Raw genomic sequence first — 18,183 nt, 5'->3', positions numbered from 1 at the left:
GTTGAGCAAAAACAAATAAACCCACACATTTAAATGAAGTCTTTTTGAGTTTGAAGCTTATATACTCCCACTAGTAGGTTAGCCTTGTGATTTTAATTTGTGTTTTGCCAGGAGAAGATGCTTTTGAATGAAAACAAAATGTTCATTGGAATATGTTGGTTTGCATTCTACAATAACATTAGGGTGCCTACTTGTAAATGAATTGTGAACTTTTTCAATTTTGTGACAAGGCCAGTGGTGATAAAGTGATTAGAAAAATTGAGTCTTACACTCAGAGCCAAATTGCACTGGGTTAAAGATGCCAGTCCAATTGCTTTGGAAGAACCTTCTGTTATATATTAAAATCAATGAACATTCCTTATGTAGAAGATTCTCATCAGCTTGATTTTTGAAAGCAATTGTCTATTTTGGGAAGAAGAAACTTACATATTGGTAGCTTTAACTTATTGGCTACCTTTTGTTTTCTAAAAAAAACATTGGCGAGATACAAGTTAACAAGTGAAGTGGATTACAGTTCCTTGTTACTAGAATGCATAATTTTGAGACTGAGAGACAGACCACATTTGCCAGATCTTTTTTGGAGAAAAACAAGGAAACAAGCATTCTGAATTAACTTGTTTTCTAGTTGTAGGGAAGGTACTCACTTTTGAGAGCCTTTGCCCGTTAAATTGAGATGAGGTTATACACTTGTATACAAAGAAGGTAAGGTACTTCACATCCAACTCACATGGGTTCTCTGTAACTCTAGGAATTTGGAATCTCTCAAGTTAATTTATAACGCCAAACATGGGTTTACCTTTTAATTAACGCCTTAATGGCTTTTAGTGCTTAATTTGGTGAGAAATGCTTCTTATACTTTTTTTTCTTTTTTCTCAATGAGAATGGTGTCACTTGCCTTTGTGTATAGAAGAACAGTGAAAAAGAATTGAGAATCTTTGTGTTAAATCCCCTGGAGTTAAGTTTAAGAAAATCGGGAAAGTTGTCAATCCTTCCTTATAGTTGATCCAAGGAAAATAGAAAAATTGGTAACTTGGATTTTTTTTTTTTTTACTGGCAGTGCAACTCCATTGGCTCATTGTAAAAGAGACTATAGCCCCCTACTACAGTAACTTGGCAAATTTTGAAAATGATCTTTTATTTGTGACTGTTTTGGATAAGTTTGATGTTTGCAGCAGACAAATTCTTGGTCCCAATAAAGCCCAGTCAGAAGCTATTGGCTGGATTGAAAGTAGTGGTTTTGGAAGGACCAATGAGAGAGTTTGCATTGAACATAATGATGCATGAACTTGAGAAATGGGAAAAGACTACAAAATTGAAGTTTGGTATTGGCATTATGACAGGTTTTGTGGTCAAATGGATGAGTATTTGCGCTATTTGTGGAATTGTTTTCCTATTGTCATGGTTGACAATGACAGATGAGAAAGGCATACTTTCTTTTGGCAGTTTGTTCCTCTTTTCTTCCAACAAAAGCCGACTTTCTTTCAACCAAACCTACCATTTTTCACTCATTCAAAGTTCAGTTCACATTAATCTGATCATATAGAAAATGAATCACTCTAAAAAATCACTCTAAAATGAGTATGGCAAGTTTTAAAGCAAGAAGAAAAGGGGAGGAAAAATTCGTAGGATGCTGATGAGAATGAAATTTTGTCTTTGGATATTTTAGAAATGCATTTTAGAATAAGTAGAATATGTGAAATGTAATTTCCCAAAGCCTTTTACTTTATTATGATTTAAATATTTTAGAGATGCATGTCAACCATATGCTACATGATCATAAACTCAACTGTACACTAACAAAATCTAGATCATGAAGAAAAAGATTCTGATCATGCTCTTACATCTTAATGCAACGTGACAAAATATTAAGAATGTTGTAGACGTTCTATAGAAAAGTTCACCCTCCCTAAAAGAAATGTAAAAGTAAACCAATTTGTCTAATTACTAATTAGAAGAATAAACTGAAATCATATATTTCAAGGGTCATTTTCAAAATGACAACTCAATAAATAGCAAAAATGACATTTTTTTCCTATAAAACAAATTTTAAGTTAATATGTTTTCAACTAAAATGAGGAAATCAACCTGTCCATACTTGCCATATTTAGGTTATTTCTCAGCTCCATGCTATCTCATCTTGCATGAGTTTGGTTCTTCACAATTTTGTTTTTCCGCAAAGAAAATATATTCTTTTCCTTACTACCACTATCCAATCCTCTCCCATGACAAATTTTTTTTCTTTCATGAGAATATGTATTTCTTATGAAGCACAGATTTCATGTGAGGCAAAAATTAGTATCAGACACTATCGGATACCGATTACTTCTCAGATACGTATCTGACACGCGATTTAACGTATCTATACTTCAAATATTTGATGTTATCTATGCTTTTAGATACTTTCCAGATATGTGTCTATACTTTCAGATACTTTTTAGATACGTATCTCTATTTTTATGCGTACTTTTTTTTTTTAAGAAAAAAGACAAGTAACTCATCTAATTTTTTCCAATATAAAATTAGGCAACCTATTTAAAAAGCTCACTACTCGATTACTAAAAACTAATAAAAAAAAAAAAAAAAAAAAAAAGAGCTAAAACTCCTAAACTAGAATTATCTAATCTCCATCTTCACGTTTGAATCCCCACAAATTCCACCAAAATATAAACCATTTGAATATCTTCAACCATAAGTTCTTCATTTATCTTCATACTTTTCTCTTTAATCTTCTTCTTTTTGGAGTCACTTTTCTATTGCATTTTATTAACTATTGTACTCCAACATTTTAAATGTTGCTTTCTTTGTATTGTATTTCAATGTTTGTATTCTATTTTGTGCTATTGTTATTAACTTGTATGCTAAATTTATCTATATCCTAGATTTTTTTAAAAGAAAAAAAAATGTATTTTTAACGTATCAGTATCCTCGTTTTTTAGAAATATATATATTAAAAAAATATACAAAAAAATGACGCATCCTTAGACGTATCCTTAGACGTATCCGTATCTTAGTTTTTTAGAAATTGACGAATCGCCGTATCCGATCGTATCCGTATCGTGTAGCCGTATCTGTGTCTGTGCTTCATAGTGTATTTCCATTCTCTTCCCCACTATTATTTAAATTATATTTCCCCCTCCATTTAGAAAATTATTTTAAATGATAAAATTGTTAAAAATATTTACAAATCATAACAAAATATCAGTCTATATTGCAAATTGATATTAAAATTTTGCTATATTTATAAATATTTTAGTTCATTTCTCTATATTTGAAAACAACCCTTAACATTTTGTATTTTACTTGAATTATTTTTAAAATATATATGGTTCTATTTATTATTAATTTTTTTTATTAAAAAATCAAATGTAAGGTCCACACATTCACTACAATCTATGTGAAATTATATTCAATTTAAAAATAAATCCATTAATCTTTTTTTTAGCCTAGATTAAATAATCCCTAACCAATGACTAAACATCAACATTGTTTTACTAAAAAAGTGAACCTTTTAACAATATATGTATATTTGGGATGTATCTATTTTTGTACATTCTATTCTAATCACATATAAACAAAAATAAAAAGATATAAGAAAGTTTTTCAACGATAAATTATGATTGAACAATTGGATAAGATCAATAAAGATAGATCTAGTTTGAAGTTTTTTTTTTAAAAAAATAACATTTAGTCTAATAAAGGTGATAAAAGTAAGATTAAGGTTATATGGAAAAGAGGTGAATAAAAATTGTGTAAAAGAGAGAGAGAGAGAGTGAGAAAAAGAAAAGAAAAGAAAACAAAAGATGCCAAGTTGTAAAATGAACCAACGATTGAAGAAGAGAGAAAAAAAATTTATTATTATGATTTATTATTATTTAGAGTCCAAGATTATTGGGTAGAACAATAACTTATCCCAAGATTTTATTGCTCACATCTTATAATAATAAATATTTCAACTTTTTGCTGTTGGGTTTTATATTTTGAAGAGATGAGGATGATGGAGAAACTTGAGGTTATATTTCTTGTCTGCTTGCCTCTGCAGCAGGCAACTCAATGAGGACGCTCTTCGCCGTTGTTCTCTCCTCTCCGGTGATCTGACCTCCGCCGCAACTCTTCTCGACCCCTTTTCTTTCCAAAACACGAATGCAACCTACTTCCGATTGGACACAGTTTCCGATCCTTGTACGGATAACCATGAGCCCTTTTTAGGTTTCAAACTCTCTTGATTTGTGGCTTTTGTTGTAGCTCAGGCTTTATTTCGAAAAAATGAGTGGAAATGGTGGATTTAGCAGCTTGGAGAGGGAGTGCATTAGAAGGCATCATAGGCACGAGCCTGCTGAGAATCAGTGCAGCTCCGTGCTAATCAAGCACATCAAGGCTCCTGTTCCTCTTGTAAGATTCTTCTTATGGTTCGTTTTATATGTTCTTCTTTCTCTATTATTTATTGGCGTGCATATTTGTTAATTGTGAAATGTCAATTCCTGGTTGGATCGAACTATTACTCTTTGTTAGCCTCAAATTTTGCTTTGTCGCATCGTTTACTGGAGATCTATGTGGTATTTCCGTTGTTTTGTGTTTTCGTGTGTAGGATAATGATTCATTCTGTTTAGTGTTTATCTCTGTTTCTGCAATCGACAATGATTATAAGCATTTGATTTCTTGTGTTCAAATAATCTTGCTAATTCGTTACAAGTCCCAATACAAAAATTTAAGTTCATAGCTTAAGGTGAATCTATTCTCAACACTTTCCTTCACTTTGTAAGTGGTTGCCTTTTTTCTTTTCTCAGAAACTGGCAAACCCATAGATCTATGGCTTGTTTACTTGTTTTTGTAGTCTGATAGTTGTGTTGTTAGGTAGTTGTATTGTTAGGTCAACTATGTTGCCAAAATTTTGAATATGTAACTGTCTACAGTATTTGAAAATGATTTATTGTTGTGAAGTAATCGAGGTTTTACCTCAGCTAAACCAGTTTTGAGTATTTAGCTAAACTTTTTTTAATTTTTTTTTTATCCATCGGCACTAACTTGCGAGGTTTAGTGGTTTATTATCACCAGGACATCGGACAATATTACATATTGGGGCTCTGGAAACGTGTATGTCAAACTGAAAGACTATACTCAAAATTGAAAAAATGAAGCAAAACTTGGAGAAAATCAATTTTAAACTAATTTAGAACTGCTTTTTTTGGAATTGGGTTATTTCAAGATTTCTATCACATGCTGCAGCTTGATTATCTGGGGACATCCACATTTTAATTTAATTCCTCATCAGGTTTGGTCTTTGGTGAGAAGATTTGATCAACCCCAAAAGTACAAGCCATTTATAAGCAGGTGTGTAGTGCAGGGGAATCTTGAGATTGGAAGTCTTAGAGAAGTTGACGTCAAGTCTGGGCTCCCGGCCACCACAAGCACCGAAAGGTTGGAACTTCTTGATGATGATAAACATATCCTTAGCATACGGATAGTTGGTGGTGATCACAGGCTTAGGGTATGCTTCTCTTTTTTCTCTGTGATTGTGATTTACTAAGATGAGGTATTGGCACACAAATATTTATTCTCAATTTCAAATTGTTTTCATATGTTAGTTGTATTCATGAGGTGCATTGTCTATCAAAGTTTAGGTATAGTTCTGAAAACTCTTATGGGTTTTAGTTAATTTCTGTGCGGTACTTGCGAAATTATAGAAGATCTCCTTTAAGATCAAACAATTCCATCGAATTGAGTATGATTGTATGTGTGATAGCATCTACTATACCAGGAATATCAATGAACCCGATTATTGAAATTGCTCAGGATACCCTTTTTTAGTTTAGCTTCTAGAATCTATTTCTTAGTTCAAGAGGTTGTCCAAGTGAGAATAAGTTGGTAAACTTGATAGATCAAACTTGGAGAATTACACATATTCTTAACAGATGATGAAATTCTGAATTATTGACCAATTCAAATAGGCCCTCTAGATTACATATTCAAATAGGATTTTGAATAATTGCAGCTATCTTGGTGCAGCTGTCTTGGGAAGACGTCTCTTACTGAAACTAATCATCACCCTTTATTTGCTATAAGATTGCCTAGTAGAAGGCAAGTGAACTTTCCAAGTGAGATAGTGCATGATCAAACACCTTCATTGCAATTGCTGATTTTTGGTCCATATCATGCATAATCCAACCAACTTTCTTTGCCTTTTCTTCCAGAACTACTCTTCAATTATCTCCCTCCATTCAGAGATCATAGAAGGAAGGCCAGGGACTCTCGTCGTTGAGTCATTTGTGGTGGACACTCCTGAAGGAAACACAAAGGATGAGACTTGCTTCGTTGTAGAGACGTTGATCAAATGCAATCTCAAATCTCTAGCTGATGTCTCAGAAGGGCTTGCTATTCAGGATTGGACTGAGCCTATAGTTTAAGAGAAATATTTAAAGATTGTTGTGGATGGATAATGGTGGGGGCAAGATTTGCTGTGATATTACACACCAAGACATATGGATCTTCACTGTTATGGAGCCAGACTGGCAGTAATACTGCTCTCTCAATACATATTTCACACTTACTCCCTTTGCTGGTTAATTGTCTTTAAATTATAGGCTGCTGTCTTCCGTGGTTGAAGTACCCCTGTCTTTACAAAGGAATTCAACACCCATTCATGAATAAGAAGTATACAAGTTATTCTTCTCCGGTTTCCAGGATTTTGGCCTAGGTAGTGTAGGATTTGTGGTTGTACACACAACGAGACATTATGAATTTACTGGTTAATTATTTTTGGTTACTAGTTTCGGATACAACTGGGATGAAACATATCCCGATTTAAGTATTGTCTGTCTGTTGCTGGATATTTTACTTATCACGTAATGTTGGTTGCAGTATATCACCATGTTTGTAGCTAATTTGGAAACCAGGGCCACACAAAAGTAAAAAATACTTCAACATTTCATCGATTTGACGATAGTTTCTTCATCAGATCTGTTGAAAACTGTAAAAAATGATGGGAATGTTCCTAAAAGCTCTTGCAAGCAGGAAAGTGGGAAAAATGATGGGAATGTTCCTATAAACTCTTGCAAGCAGGACTGTGGGTTGCTCTACTACCAAATATGCAACTAGGAATGTTCAATTCATGGGTTTGATGACTCCGACTTTCTGCTTTGCAGTTGAAAAATCAACCTTGGATTTCCTAACAACATAGGTTTTAGATTAGGCAGGTGTAGCTTGTGTATATTATATGATCCGTGCGTTTTGATTTCTGATGCTTTGAATTTATGCATAACCTAAGAGGTACTTATGAGAGGCTTGAACTTTTGTAGTGTAGTTATGATTAATTAACTTGTAGTTTGGAAGTGTTAGTCCAATGTTGATGGATATTGATCTCCGTAAAAAAGTGTGTATTGAAATTGACCACAGTTTAAAATGTTGACAGATTGACAGAACTTTAATACCTTAAAATTGACATACATATTTGGCCCGTGCATTGCCAATTAGAAATTTGTAAGAAAGTTACTAAAAAGCTCTTTTATCTTGCAAAATCTTGGAGGGTATTTGAAGTGTTAAGTTGAGTTATGAAGTTTGAAGTTAATATGTTTGTGTTTGGAGTGCTGAGTTGGGAAAATGGAGTTAATCGATAAATGTGCAAAAGCGAGAGAAGTAAAAATAGAGTTTTTCGATAGATATGTAAATTTCAATGTAAATATAATTGAATTAAGTGGAGTTGAGTTATTTAACACCAATTTGTGAAGTCGGTAGGTCAAACATCAAGCCAACTTATGCCCCATTCTTTTTAATGAGAGTTTTATAACCATTTAAGTTTTTATTATTTATTATTATTATTTTTAATTTTAATTTTTAAGACTGTTTTAAGTTTCATTCATTCAATCAAAGCTTATGTGGGATTATAATTGTCTTGAATAAAGTGAGCTCCATCATTATTTAATCGGTAGTGGTGGCATAACTACTCATGAAACAGAGAAATTCATGACGCTTATATGAGAAGTAATTTTATTTTATTTTCCAAAAAGGGAAAGAAGAGTGTAGTGTAGATTTCATATTCTATATTCCTAACAAACTTCCCTTTCAGTAGGAAACTCCATCCAAGGAGTTGTCTGACATAAGAGATTGCTTGTATTCAATCCAAAAGTCAGATCTAGATTCAAAAGTCTGTCTCCTAATAAGTATCGGAACAAAATTGAAATATAATAATAAGGTTAAATTACCAAATTACCATTTTGGTCCTTGTGCTTTGAAGTTTGTTCAATTTTATTCTCTGTAATTTACATTGGGTAGTTATCTCTAATAATTCCTTATTTTGAGGCTATATTTGTAACTAATACAAGAGGTTGACTATGTTACTCCTTTTCTCTTCATTAAATTCAAATTACTTTGAAATGTACTCCAATTTAAGGTGAATCATTTCTCTCGTCTGACCCACAAGATCCAATCAATGTGTTATGTTGTAAATTTAATATTTTCTATAGATCTTCACCACTCTCTCACTTATAGATTTGAACATTAATTTAACTTATGAGATCTATTACGTATAGGTTTGAACATAAATCTAATTCATGGGATGTACCAGAAAATATCAAGCTATTCAATGATGATGAAACTCAATTTTTAATCTGTTCTTTAACATCCAAATCCTATTTCCCATCCTTAACTACTAATATCTTTAATTATGGTGTCTTCAAATCTAGAAACCACTGAATACTTGGGAAAATTTAAAATCACCATTTGGAAAGACAAGAAAATTTTAAATGTGAACTAAGAGATGAATGCCAATGGCAGTTTGAGCAAGAAAGATTTACATGTGCAGATAAATAGAGACAACACTGAAAATTGTTTTGTCATTAGAGCAAAAAAGTGAGAGACTTGAATTAAATATAAACTTGGATTGTTGTAGGTTGAAAAATTATTGTTATTATCTTATCATATTAGTCTTTGCCATCTCAAATGTCTCTATAGAATGGATGAGCTTTTAGATATATGATTGGTAAATGAAAATTTAATGGAAATGGGATGTGACTGCATATTGAATGCATCTATGAAATCTCTCAAAAGATAAAGCTGTTCATTCTCCTGTTGATACAGATAGCTAAAGATGTTTCTTCCTCTAAAGATAAGGAGAAATGAAACTGTAAACCACTAAAATTCTGCTTTTCTTGCTTTGATCCTTTTTGCAGAAAGAACTTAGAAAACAGTCGGAGGGTGTAACTTATAAACAGTATAATATATTTGTATCACATACGAAGTATACAAGGGGGGGTTATAAGCATTCCTGTCTTTTAGTTGCTATTCTTCTCCTATCAAACTGCCTTCTTCCTACAAAGAAAGTAGCAGAGCTGCCAATTGTATATCCTTCAAAATATGAATCATATGGTGTGAGGTTCCTATGTTCAAGTAGTTACAAATATATGGTACAATTCTCTTGCCCCTTGAGATGTTTTGGCCATAAGAAATTATCCAGAGTACAAGATCATTGAAACAAAGCATGATGATCTCATCGGTTCAGACTAAATATCGTCGAAGGTAATCCACTCTTGCAGGATGCTTGAGCTTCATGAGAGCTTTCACTTCATGCTTTCGGACCATTTCCCTTGAAATATTTAGATTTCCGGCTATCTCACCTAATGTTCGGTTTCCTTTGCCATCGAGACCATATCTCTGTCTAATCACCAAGCTCTCCTTTGGCTTAAGAGAATCAAGCTGGAAAAGTTTTAGGAAAATATTACTAATGCTTATAAATATAAGAAATGTAGGGCATTTCAAGAAAAACGGCTCCTATGTGCTGATATCATCATCAGTTTGAGTTAAAAGTAATCCCAAGTTAGGAATGCCTAAGAAATCTACCAAAGCTGTCCATGTCAGTATAACAGACTACTTCTACGTCGATTATATGCTTAAAAAATTAGTTTGATATATTTCACACTTAAAATTTATTATTATTGTCATATATGTGCCTTTTTAGTCTACTAGCAAGTGTTCTATACATACCTAACACATTTGTTGTACTAATACATGTCCAACAAGTGTTGGAGTGTCCAAGTGTCCAACATGTGTCAGACACGAACACATTGGCTAAACTAAAGTGTCCGTGTGTCACGGGGTTTGCCAACCTTGTGACACACTGCTTCTTAGCTGGCTATGTTCAAAAGCCAAGAATTCTTTTAAGATGATTAACGTTGAGGTTTAGAGGGGGAAAAGGAATGTGTCGACAAGATTTGTATGGAGAAATTACCACATCGTCTAAAGCAAGCCTCAGAAGAGCTGGTTGCCTTCGGTTGTCGCCTCCGGTACCTTCTACATCAGTGATCCCATTGATAAACTCTTCTGATGTAGTTGAATGCTTAGAATGGAGAGAGTAAACTGGTTTTGTAGCCCTCATTACTTCTAGGTACCTCTCAGGTGAGATGCCAACTTTTGCAATTATCTCTTCCTCTGTTGGTAATCTATGAAGCTCACATGATAACTCGAGTTTAGCTTTTTGAATTTCAACTCTTACCTGCACTAAGAAAAGGTCCAATCTCAATAATCCATGCCATCATGTGCACCAAGAATCAATCATATTATGTTTTAGATTCGATACATAACAAAGAGAACAGATTCAATTCAACTTTTAAATTGATGCTAATCTCGACTTTTAGATTCGATACATAACCTGTAAAACGTTCTTGCAGTCTGAACTTGATGATTTATCATAAAGCTTGCTTCCTAAAATTTCTAGCTACTCGAACATGAATTTTATTACAATTTCAGTCAGTTGAAATGCAGAGCTTCTAAATTTAAGAGTCGTACTTTTTTCCTTTGAACTACAACTAGATGAAGAGAGAACCTTCCTTCCCTTTCAGACAGTGGTTGAAATCTAGACCCTCGAGATTTCCTTGGCATCTTATTCATTTTTCTTATGTAATTATTTTGTAGAGATGTCAAGATCAAATCCTCAATATGACATTTTAGTTTTCCTTCAAAGTTCAAATATTCCCTTACTTTATTTTTTTCTGTTTCTTCTCTATTTAAGGTAACAACTTCTTTGATTGTTTTACATATAGCAACAATAATATGATGTCGTGAAGGAAAGTAGAATGATGGTTAAGGAACGTAAGTAATCCATTGCCGTGATAAAGAAAACTAAGGAATGAAAAAAGCCAAAGTAGACTAAGAACTAACCGAGTCAAGTCCAAATGAGACACGTGTGAAGCTTGACAAAGTCATTGACCGAATAATAGCATGCCTTATCCAAAATAAAGCATAAGTCGATAGCCGGAATTTCCTCTTTGGCTCAAATCGATCAATCGCTGTAATGAGTCCCTTGACTCCTGCTTGACAAAGGTCTTGAAATTTTGGGCCACTTGCAAAATCTTCAAAGTATTTGTTGATTACAAATAATACAAGGCGGAGATTGTGCTGCAAAAGATGTAAAATCTAACCATTAGTTCCATCCTTTTTGCAGTAGACAATGCACTTATATTTTAAGTTGATTACAACTATATTCAGTCTGTTTGCACTTGCACTCCAATAGGTTGTCCTAGGTAGTGATTGTATGGAATATGGGAAACATATCAATCACAAAAAACTTGTATGTTTCTGATAAATTCCATTGGTGATGGACGAGAACTGAAATTAAATTATTTTCATGTGAAAGAAAAGGCATTGAACATATCCTTGTATGCCATTTGAAGGTTGTCATGGTATCATGGAAGTCTGAAGCAATGATGCTTTAATTGTGGAATGAAAGTGACTCTTACCTTGATGAGCTTGTTTCTGGCAGCACGACCAACCTCCAATTGTCTCCTTACTTGAATTACATTCATATTTGTCACATTCGCCAATTCTCCTTCAGTTGGTTCTCTTCCCAACTCTTTCTGCAGCTCTTCTTGTACTTGAATAAGTGCCTAATAGAGGAAAAGGTTAATTGGCAGTGAACAAAAATGACTTTTATTCAAACTACCATTCAAATCAGTTTCCAGCATCAAAATTCTTAAGCCTCACCTTCATTGGTTGAACCAACTTGAACAAACGAGTATGCTCTGATGAAGGAAGAACGGGAGGAATCTTCATTTTTTTCCAGTCTAAACTAACCAAATCAGTTGAAGCAGAGTAGTCTCTTACAAGACAATCAATCTCATCATCTTCATTTTTGGTATCTTTTTGTTTCCTTAATGAAGGAGCTGCTTTGCCCTCCTTGTTACTTCTCAGTGCTATCCTCTTATCGAGATCTAGTCGCTTAATCCTTTTAGTCTGGTTCCTGACTATGCCATCACTTTGTCTCTTGTCCGATTTTTTCCTCCTTTGCTGTCCTCTTTTTGATCTGCCATCTTTACTTTCCATATCAGTATCCTCTGTCACAGGGCTAAGCTTGAATATGTTTTCAAGTTTAGCAGCAGCCTCATTGTAATCCACATCCAAAGTACATGGAGTAGCTTCATCGATCAAGACAGCTTTAACTCTCTTCAAAGGTTTGCTAGTTTTTCCTGATCTTTTCTTGTTTATGTTATTACTCTCCACAGGCAGGGTTACTTGCTCGTGCGGTGAGACCAAAGTTGTGTTTGTGTGCTTATCCGCTTTAAAAGCGACAATCGATGGTCTTTTCAATGTAGAATTGTGATTAGTAAATTTTGCACCCAGCCGAAAAGGACTTCGTGCTGCCGAGCTTGAAACAGTCACGACTCCCATACCAAGTAGCCTTAAAAACAAAAAAAGAAATCAATATAGAAGCTCCAGCAACCTGCAATAAAATGGTAAATGAAACTCTTATCATTCTAATCCTAGCCTTGAAACAATGCAATGGCCAAAAGTCTTCACAAGAGAAAGGACTAACTTCTCACTTGGGGATGATTCACCAAACAAATCATTAGCATAAATCTTTAGAACCATCCATTTTGGTGCATTTAGCTAATAGACATCAAAACTCAAATAAATACCACTTTTCTAATTTAGTAAATAGCTAACACCATTTTCCTTATAAGTAACTTCGTAAAGTCCTTTCTGCCCCCTAACTTCATCTTCTTTACCGTATGAACAAACTGGGATTACAAAGCTTGAAACTTTAGTTGTTTATTCAGGTGGGTTTGTTGTGGGGAATCCTAATCTGAAAGACAATGTTCATAAACACACAATAATCCTAAATCCCATGTTGAAGGAGGTATCTGATTTTCCCACAAAAAGCAAGCTTCTCTAGAATTTCCCCATTAAAACAACCAGAAGATTGAATTACAGCTTCATCCAAAATATAACAGAAAAAGAAAACTAAGTAGAGAAACACAAACCTTCAAAGATCGAGGTAAAGCAAAGTTTTTATTTACTTTTTTCCCTTTTTGCTTCAATTTTTCCTTTTGGCTTGCCAGGATCAGAGAGGAGAAGAAGCTTAAAATGACAGTTTCCTTAATTTTGGTGTCCACAAACAATCTGAGTTTATAATTGAGAGAAATGGAGGGTGATGAGGGTGGTTTTGTTATGAATCAACGGTGAAGAAAAAGCAAAGGAAAGTGGACTAATGGGTGACGTGGCGACTGTCAGAGCAGAGAGTGAATATTACGTGGCAGCTGAGGAGTGGAGGAGAAGATATTTTGGGAGAAGTTTAATGGATGATGTAACGGACAGACTTGTGGTTCTAATTAACCCTGGGACCAAACTTGTGTACTGGTTTCAAGCTCTACACGTTGCTCAAAAGCCCAACCATACAATTAATATTATTTTCGTTTATTACTTGAAGAATTTTAAGGATAATTTGATCATAAGAATCTCCAAATCCAATCCATTTGAAATTTTCTAATACGATCATGAGACTAATTACCTTAATTCTTAAATTCTCAAGTAGTGATTTGTTTTCTTTTTAATTAAATTTGAGAGTTAATTCTCAAGTTGTCTAAACATTTAAATCTGGATTGAGCACCAAATTTGTGGAGTGTTTCAATTTTAAGATAAGAATAAATATTTTATCTAAAGGATTGTCCATATTTATTTCTTTTAATCGTTTAGGAAATATGATTCCTTGTACTTTAGTTATTATTTATTTTTTCATCTTAGGTCCTATTATTTCCAGACAAAAGTTAAATTACAAATATCAAAATAAACTTTTAAATAAATTATAAAAGTAATTGGTATTGGGATGTGAACGAAAAAAATCACGTGGCTAAACTATCTCTAGAAAAGAGAGAGGACTAAAGTAAAAAAAAAAAAAAAGATGGGTTAAAAGGCATGGCGGGACATTGTCATAAATAATGATAAAATATTTTCATCTTCCACAACTAGTGCCATTTTAGAAAATTTGATGAAATAGTTTGAGATCAAGCTTTGAATAAAAAAAAATTAATATTTTCATCTTATATCTAAACTATCAATTCTTTTGGTTTTTGTGAAATCTCAAATGAACATTAAGACTCTATGTAACCTTTTTAATATTATGTAATATTTTCAAATCTTGTACAAAAAAATCTTACATTTTTTTCAAAATTTCTCCGGATAATGTAACCTTTCCCAAATCTCATATCAAATCTTATGTAATCTTCCAAATTATATGTCAAATTTTTGTTTCCTTAATTAATTTTCAAATGAATTTACCAATTGAAAAAAAAAATGTGGATCTAACACAAAATATTGTCAAACACGATGATGTAACATGATTACTTACAAACAAAATAACTTAATATCAAACAATAATGGTAGAGATAGGGAGACACAAACATTGATGACCCAATTCGCTGCAATACCCACCTACGTCTGGGATTGTGTGCTCAATGTAAAGAAATTTCACTATATAAAGAGTAACCATTACAATGAAGTATTTACCAAATGTCATAAATCAGCAATGGAGTTTGATTCCATCGAACGATATCATCAAAATCGAGTGCAAACTCCCATTTCATTTTTCGTTGAATTAATCGATTAACTTGCTTTTCCATTGAAAATTTATTTTGGATTTCAATAATTTTCAAAAAAAAAAAGATTGACATATTTCATTTTATTAAGAGAATAAACCCTACAACTTTTGGTTCTGAAGTTGCCACGCTTAAAAAAGATACAATCTCAAACTTAGGCTCCTCTAAGTTTGAGATCCCCTCACTCACAATAATGCTTCTCTAATTTTGTTATGAGATCCCCTCATAACATTGTACTTAGGCTCTCCCTACGTGTAAGATCCTCTCACTTTCATAAATAAGCTTTTCATAAGCTTTGATTGTGCTCTCCTCAATACCACATCTAAAATGAACAACCCACACACGAAAAAGATAACTCTTTCTAATCAAAATACATGAAGGTTAAGACCTAAACAATTCATAAGCTCAAAACTCTTATTGCACACATTTTTCTAGTAAAAGGGCTAACCCTAAAAATGAACAAAACCACTATTAGCTTTGGGAAGATCCTTAAGGAAGGAATAAATTATCTCAGAAGAAAGAGAGTAAGTCGCGAAATCTACAGAAATACATTTGATAGGTAAGGAAAAATATTCTACAAATCCGCTACCTATCACGTAACATCTTTTGTGATCATTATATAGTACATGTTACAAAACATGTTACTCAGGATAGGAAAGCAACCCAACAAATATGCGCTACACATATCAACATATAAGGAAAAATCTCCAAGCAGAATCATCAAGAAGTGAATGTTAGAAATAATGGTTCCTGCCCAAGATGAAATAACCATTTTCCATCATGATGCGGTTGGATTCATTCATATTTAACCTTTGACATAGTAGTTAACCATGTTCGATCGTAAAATAAAGGCTTCATTTGGTAACCATTTAGTATTTTTAATTTTTTATTTGTGAAAATTGTCTATAGACATTATTTCCATCTTCCAATTTCTTCTTTTGTTATCTATTTTTTACCAATGGTTTAAAAAACCAAACCAATTTTTGAAAACTAAAAAAAGTAGCTTTTAAAAACTTGTTTTTGTTTTTGGAATTTGGCTAAGAATTCAATTATTGTACTTAAGAAAGAGACATATCATTATAAGAAATGGGGAGGAAATAGGCCTAATTTTCAAAAAAAAAAAAAAAGTTACCAAATGGGGCTGAAGAGCTTTAAATTCATAGAGGGACTTTTAAACCAATTAAACCTTTTCAAGTGAGTTGTCACTAATGAACTTTAAAAATATGTATTAGTTACCTAGTTGTGAAACATTCCTCTTTTGATTAATATATGCAATGTTTTTTTGAGTGAAATCATATGAGTTTGGATGTGTTACAAGCCATTATAATTTTGTGTTGCAATGCATTGAATCTGTTTATTTAGTGCTTCGAGCGATCAAGTTTGGGGTCTCGTTGATTGGTCAACGAGTCGGCGTTTAAAGGTGGTGTGCCCTCGTTGCCCCCGAAATGTAAGTTACCTTATTTACGCATTTATCATTTTTGCATTATTTATATTTTTGACACTAGGGTTTAGAGAAGTACGGTATATAAACTTTCTAATCCTAGAGTTGCCACTATTTTATATTCTTAATAAAACTCTCTAAATAAAATTGTTCTCCCTCTACTTCGTGAATGTAACTAACACACTATTTGTGAACCACGTAAATTTGTGTATTGAATTTTCACTGTTTACGCTTTTTCTGTTTATCTTTACTTTTCGATTTCTTAACATTTTGGATTTTAAAAAAATGGACAAGAGCATTTTAGAGTATAATTGACAACTAAAACTATTTCAAATACGATTAAAGTTCTACATTGGCTAAATAAAGGGATGAGAATGAGTTTATAAGAGATGACAATTATCTCTAATGATATGAGGTATGGGAGAAACCAAAAACAAAGTCATGAAGTCTTATGTCCATAGTGGATAATATCATACAACTGTAGAGATATGTGGAGGTATGTTGTTCCCGACTAGTGGTATCAGAGTCATCATCTAACTTAGTCATATATGTTAGGTTTAAATTCAATTACAGGCCCAAATGAAGGCACATATTGTTGGGGTTGATGCCTTAAATCTCGTAGGGTCCTATAGTTTGTAAACATTATTGAACAAACTTATTGCGTATTCAATAAAATATATGATATTTTAGTTGCATTAACCACAAACCAATAAACTAACATCCAAGGTTATCTTTGTAACTTAAATATGTATGTAGAGACATACGGGTGGATCATGTTTAAGTGATAACCTAAATGATCTGTAGTAGATGAATAAGGCTGGATATCTTATCCTGGTGACACTACGAGTATGATCTGCTTTGTAGGTGTTACAATTGTTGTAAAATGTTACAAATGATCTGATTCTGATCATTATGTGTAGACATGCGAGTGAAAATATTCTATACAAAGGAGTTTGTATAAGACTGAACCACGAAATGTTTAGTCTCATTATATAATATCGTTCATAATAGAGACTTACATTTCACCAGAATGACCATAGGTAACATGACCTGAATCCTGAGTGAGTTGTGAACTCCTGCCTATGAGGGTGGTCCTTTGATTTGTATGGGTGAGAGATGTTGGGATTGGTGTCCTAATTCTCCCGGAGTCTCGTAGTTTGTAAATTGTACACATTGTTATGAATAAAATAAGAGTTATTTTATTTGGCATTTACTCATATCCAATAAATAAAGCTCAGTGATTATTGTATGTAAACTTAAGCATGTATATGAGATATATAAGTGGATCATGCCTTAAGTGGTAACCTAAAAAGTTTTGTAGTATAAGGAGTAAGGAGGGATACCTGATCCTGATGACACTACAGATACAACCCATTTTCTAGAGGTTTATAAGTGTTGTGAACTGCTACAGATGGTAGATCTTGACCATTCATGTGGAGACATGCGAGCGGGGGTGTCTTATACAAAGAGTTTGTATAAGACTGGACCACGATATGACTAGTCTTTTTATATAACGTCGTTGATACTTGAGACTTACATCTCACCTAAACGACCATAGGTGACATGACCTTCATTCTGAGTGTTTTGGGAGCTTCTACCTTTGAGGGCGGTCCTTTGATTAGTATGGGTGAGAGTGGTCAAATTGCCAACTCAACATGCCTACCTTTTTAGGGATTTGTCTGATTTAAGAGCTGGAAAATCAGTTACACAAGATGGAATTCACTTCTTCCCCGAAACAGGGCAAGTAGATAGATTACTCTCTTAAAGGCTGATTCCGAGTCTTGAACATAGTGGCCACAACTTCTCTTTGGAAGAGAGGACTCATTCATAATAGGACTATGACTTATGTTCATTAGAGGGACCAGTACTTAAGGAGTTAGATATAAC

General features: G+C 33.3%; 2 protein-coding genes across 5 annotated transcripts; one reads left to right on the top strand and one right to left on the bottom strand.

The window, feature by feature from the left end:
- Positions 1–3,866: 3,866 nt before the first annotated feature.
- LOC120085895 (abscisic acid receptor PYL8-like) lies at positions 3,867–6,920 on the top strand. 3 transcript variants are annotated; one of them, XM_039042174.1, is made up of 4 exons: positions 3,867–4,389; positions 5,270–5,485; positions 5,990–6,092; positions 6,189–6,392. In XM_039042174.1, the coding sequence occupies exons 1-4, from the start codon at positions 4,264–4,266 to the stop codon at positions 6,254–6,256; spliced, it is 513 nt and encodes a 170-aa protein (XP_038898102.1). In that variant the 5' UTR covers positions 3,867–4,263; the 3' UTR covers positions 6,257–6,392. The 3 variants fall into 3 exon arrangements, with proteins under 3 accessions (XP_038898102.1, XP_038898112.1, XP_038898095.1); XM_039042184.1 differs by having other exon boundaries at positions 3,870–4,389; positions 5,990–6,075; positions 6,189–6,372; XM_039042167.1 differs by lacking the exon at positions 5,990–6,092 and having other exon boundaries at positions 3,898–4,389; positions 6,189–6,920.
- Positions 6,921–9,187: 2,267 nt separating this feature from the next.
- LOC120089712 (RNA polymerase sigma factor sigE, chloroplastic/mitochondrial) lies at positions 9,188–13,403 on the bottom strand. 2 transcript variants are annotated; one of them, XM_039047082.1, is made up of 6 exons: positions 13,245–13,403; positions 11,968–12,661; positions 11,724–11,870; positions 11,146–11,382; positions 10,217–10,480; positions 9,188–9,684 (listed from the first exon to the last, which is right to left on the bottom strand). In XM_039047082.1, exons 2-6 carry the CDS (start codon positions 12,649–12,651, stop codon positions 9,487–9,489), a joined length of 1,530 nt encoding a protein of 509 aa, XP_038903010.1. In that variant the 5' UTR covers positions 12,652–12,661; positions 13,245–13,403; the 3' UTR covers positions 9,188–9,486. The 2 variants fall into 2 exon arrangements, with proteins under 2 accessions (XP_038903010.1, XP_038903018.1); XM_039047090.1 differs by having other exon boundaries at positions 11,968–12,703; positions 13,245–13,399.
- Between the last annotated feature and the right edge of the window lie 4,780 nt (positions 13,404–18,183).

Source organism: Benincasa hispida, chromosome 1 (assembly GCF_009727055.1).
Source record: "Benincasa hispida cultivar B227 chromosome 1, ASM972705v1, whole genome shotgun sequence".
NCBI lineage: Eukaryota > Viridiplantae > Streptophyta > Magnoliopsida > Cucurbitales > Cucurbitaceae > Benincasa > Benincasa hispida.
This window is presented reverse-complemented; position numbering and strand designations above follow the sequence as displayed.

Bases quoted from the DNA above. Each gene is read 5' to 3' on its own strand.
- LOC120085895 (XM_039042167.1), top strand. From the start codon at position 4,264: ATGAGTGGAAATGGTGGATTTAGCAGCTTGGAGAGGGAGTGCATTAGA. The intron at 4,390-5,269 runs GTAAGATTCTTC...ATTCCTCATCAG, and splicing joins TCAAGGCTCCTGTTCCTCTT to GTTTGGTCTTTGGTGAGAAG. The intron at 5,486-6,188 runs GTATGCTTCTCT...CTTTTCTTCCAG, and splicing joins GTGGTGATCACAGGCTTAGG to AACTACTCTTCAATTATCTC.
- LOC120089712 (XM_039047082.1), bottom strand. From the start codon at position 12,651: ATGGGAGTCGTGACTGTTTCAAGCTCGGCAGCACGAAGTCCTTTTCGG. The intron at 11,871-11,967 runs GTGAGGCTTAAG...TTCCTCTATTAG, and splicing joins AGTTGGTTCAACCAATGAAG to GCACTTATTCAAGTACAAGA. The intron at 10,481-11,145 runs GTTAGTTCTTAG...TTCTTAGTGCAG, and splicing joins TCTCATTTGGACTTGACTCG to GTAAGAGTTGAAATTCAAAA.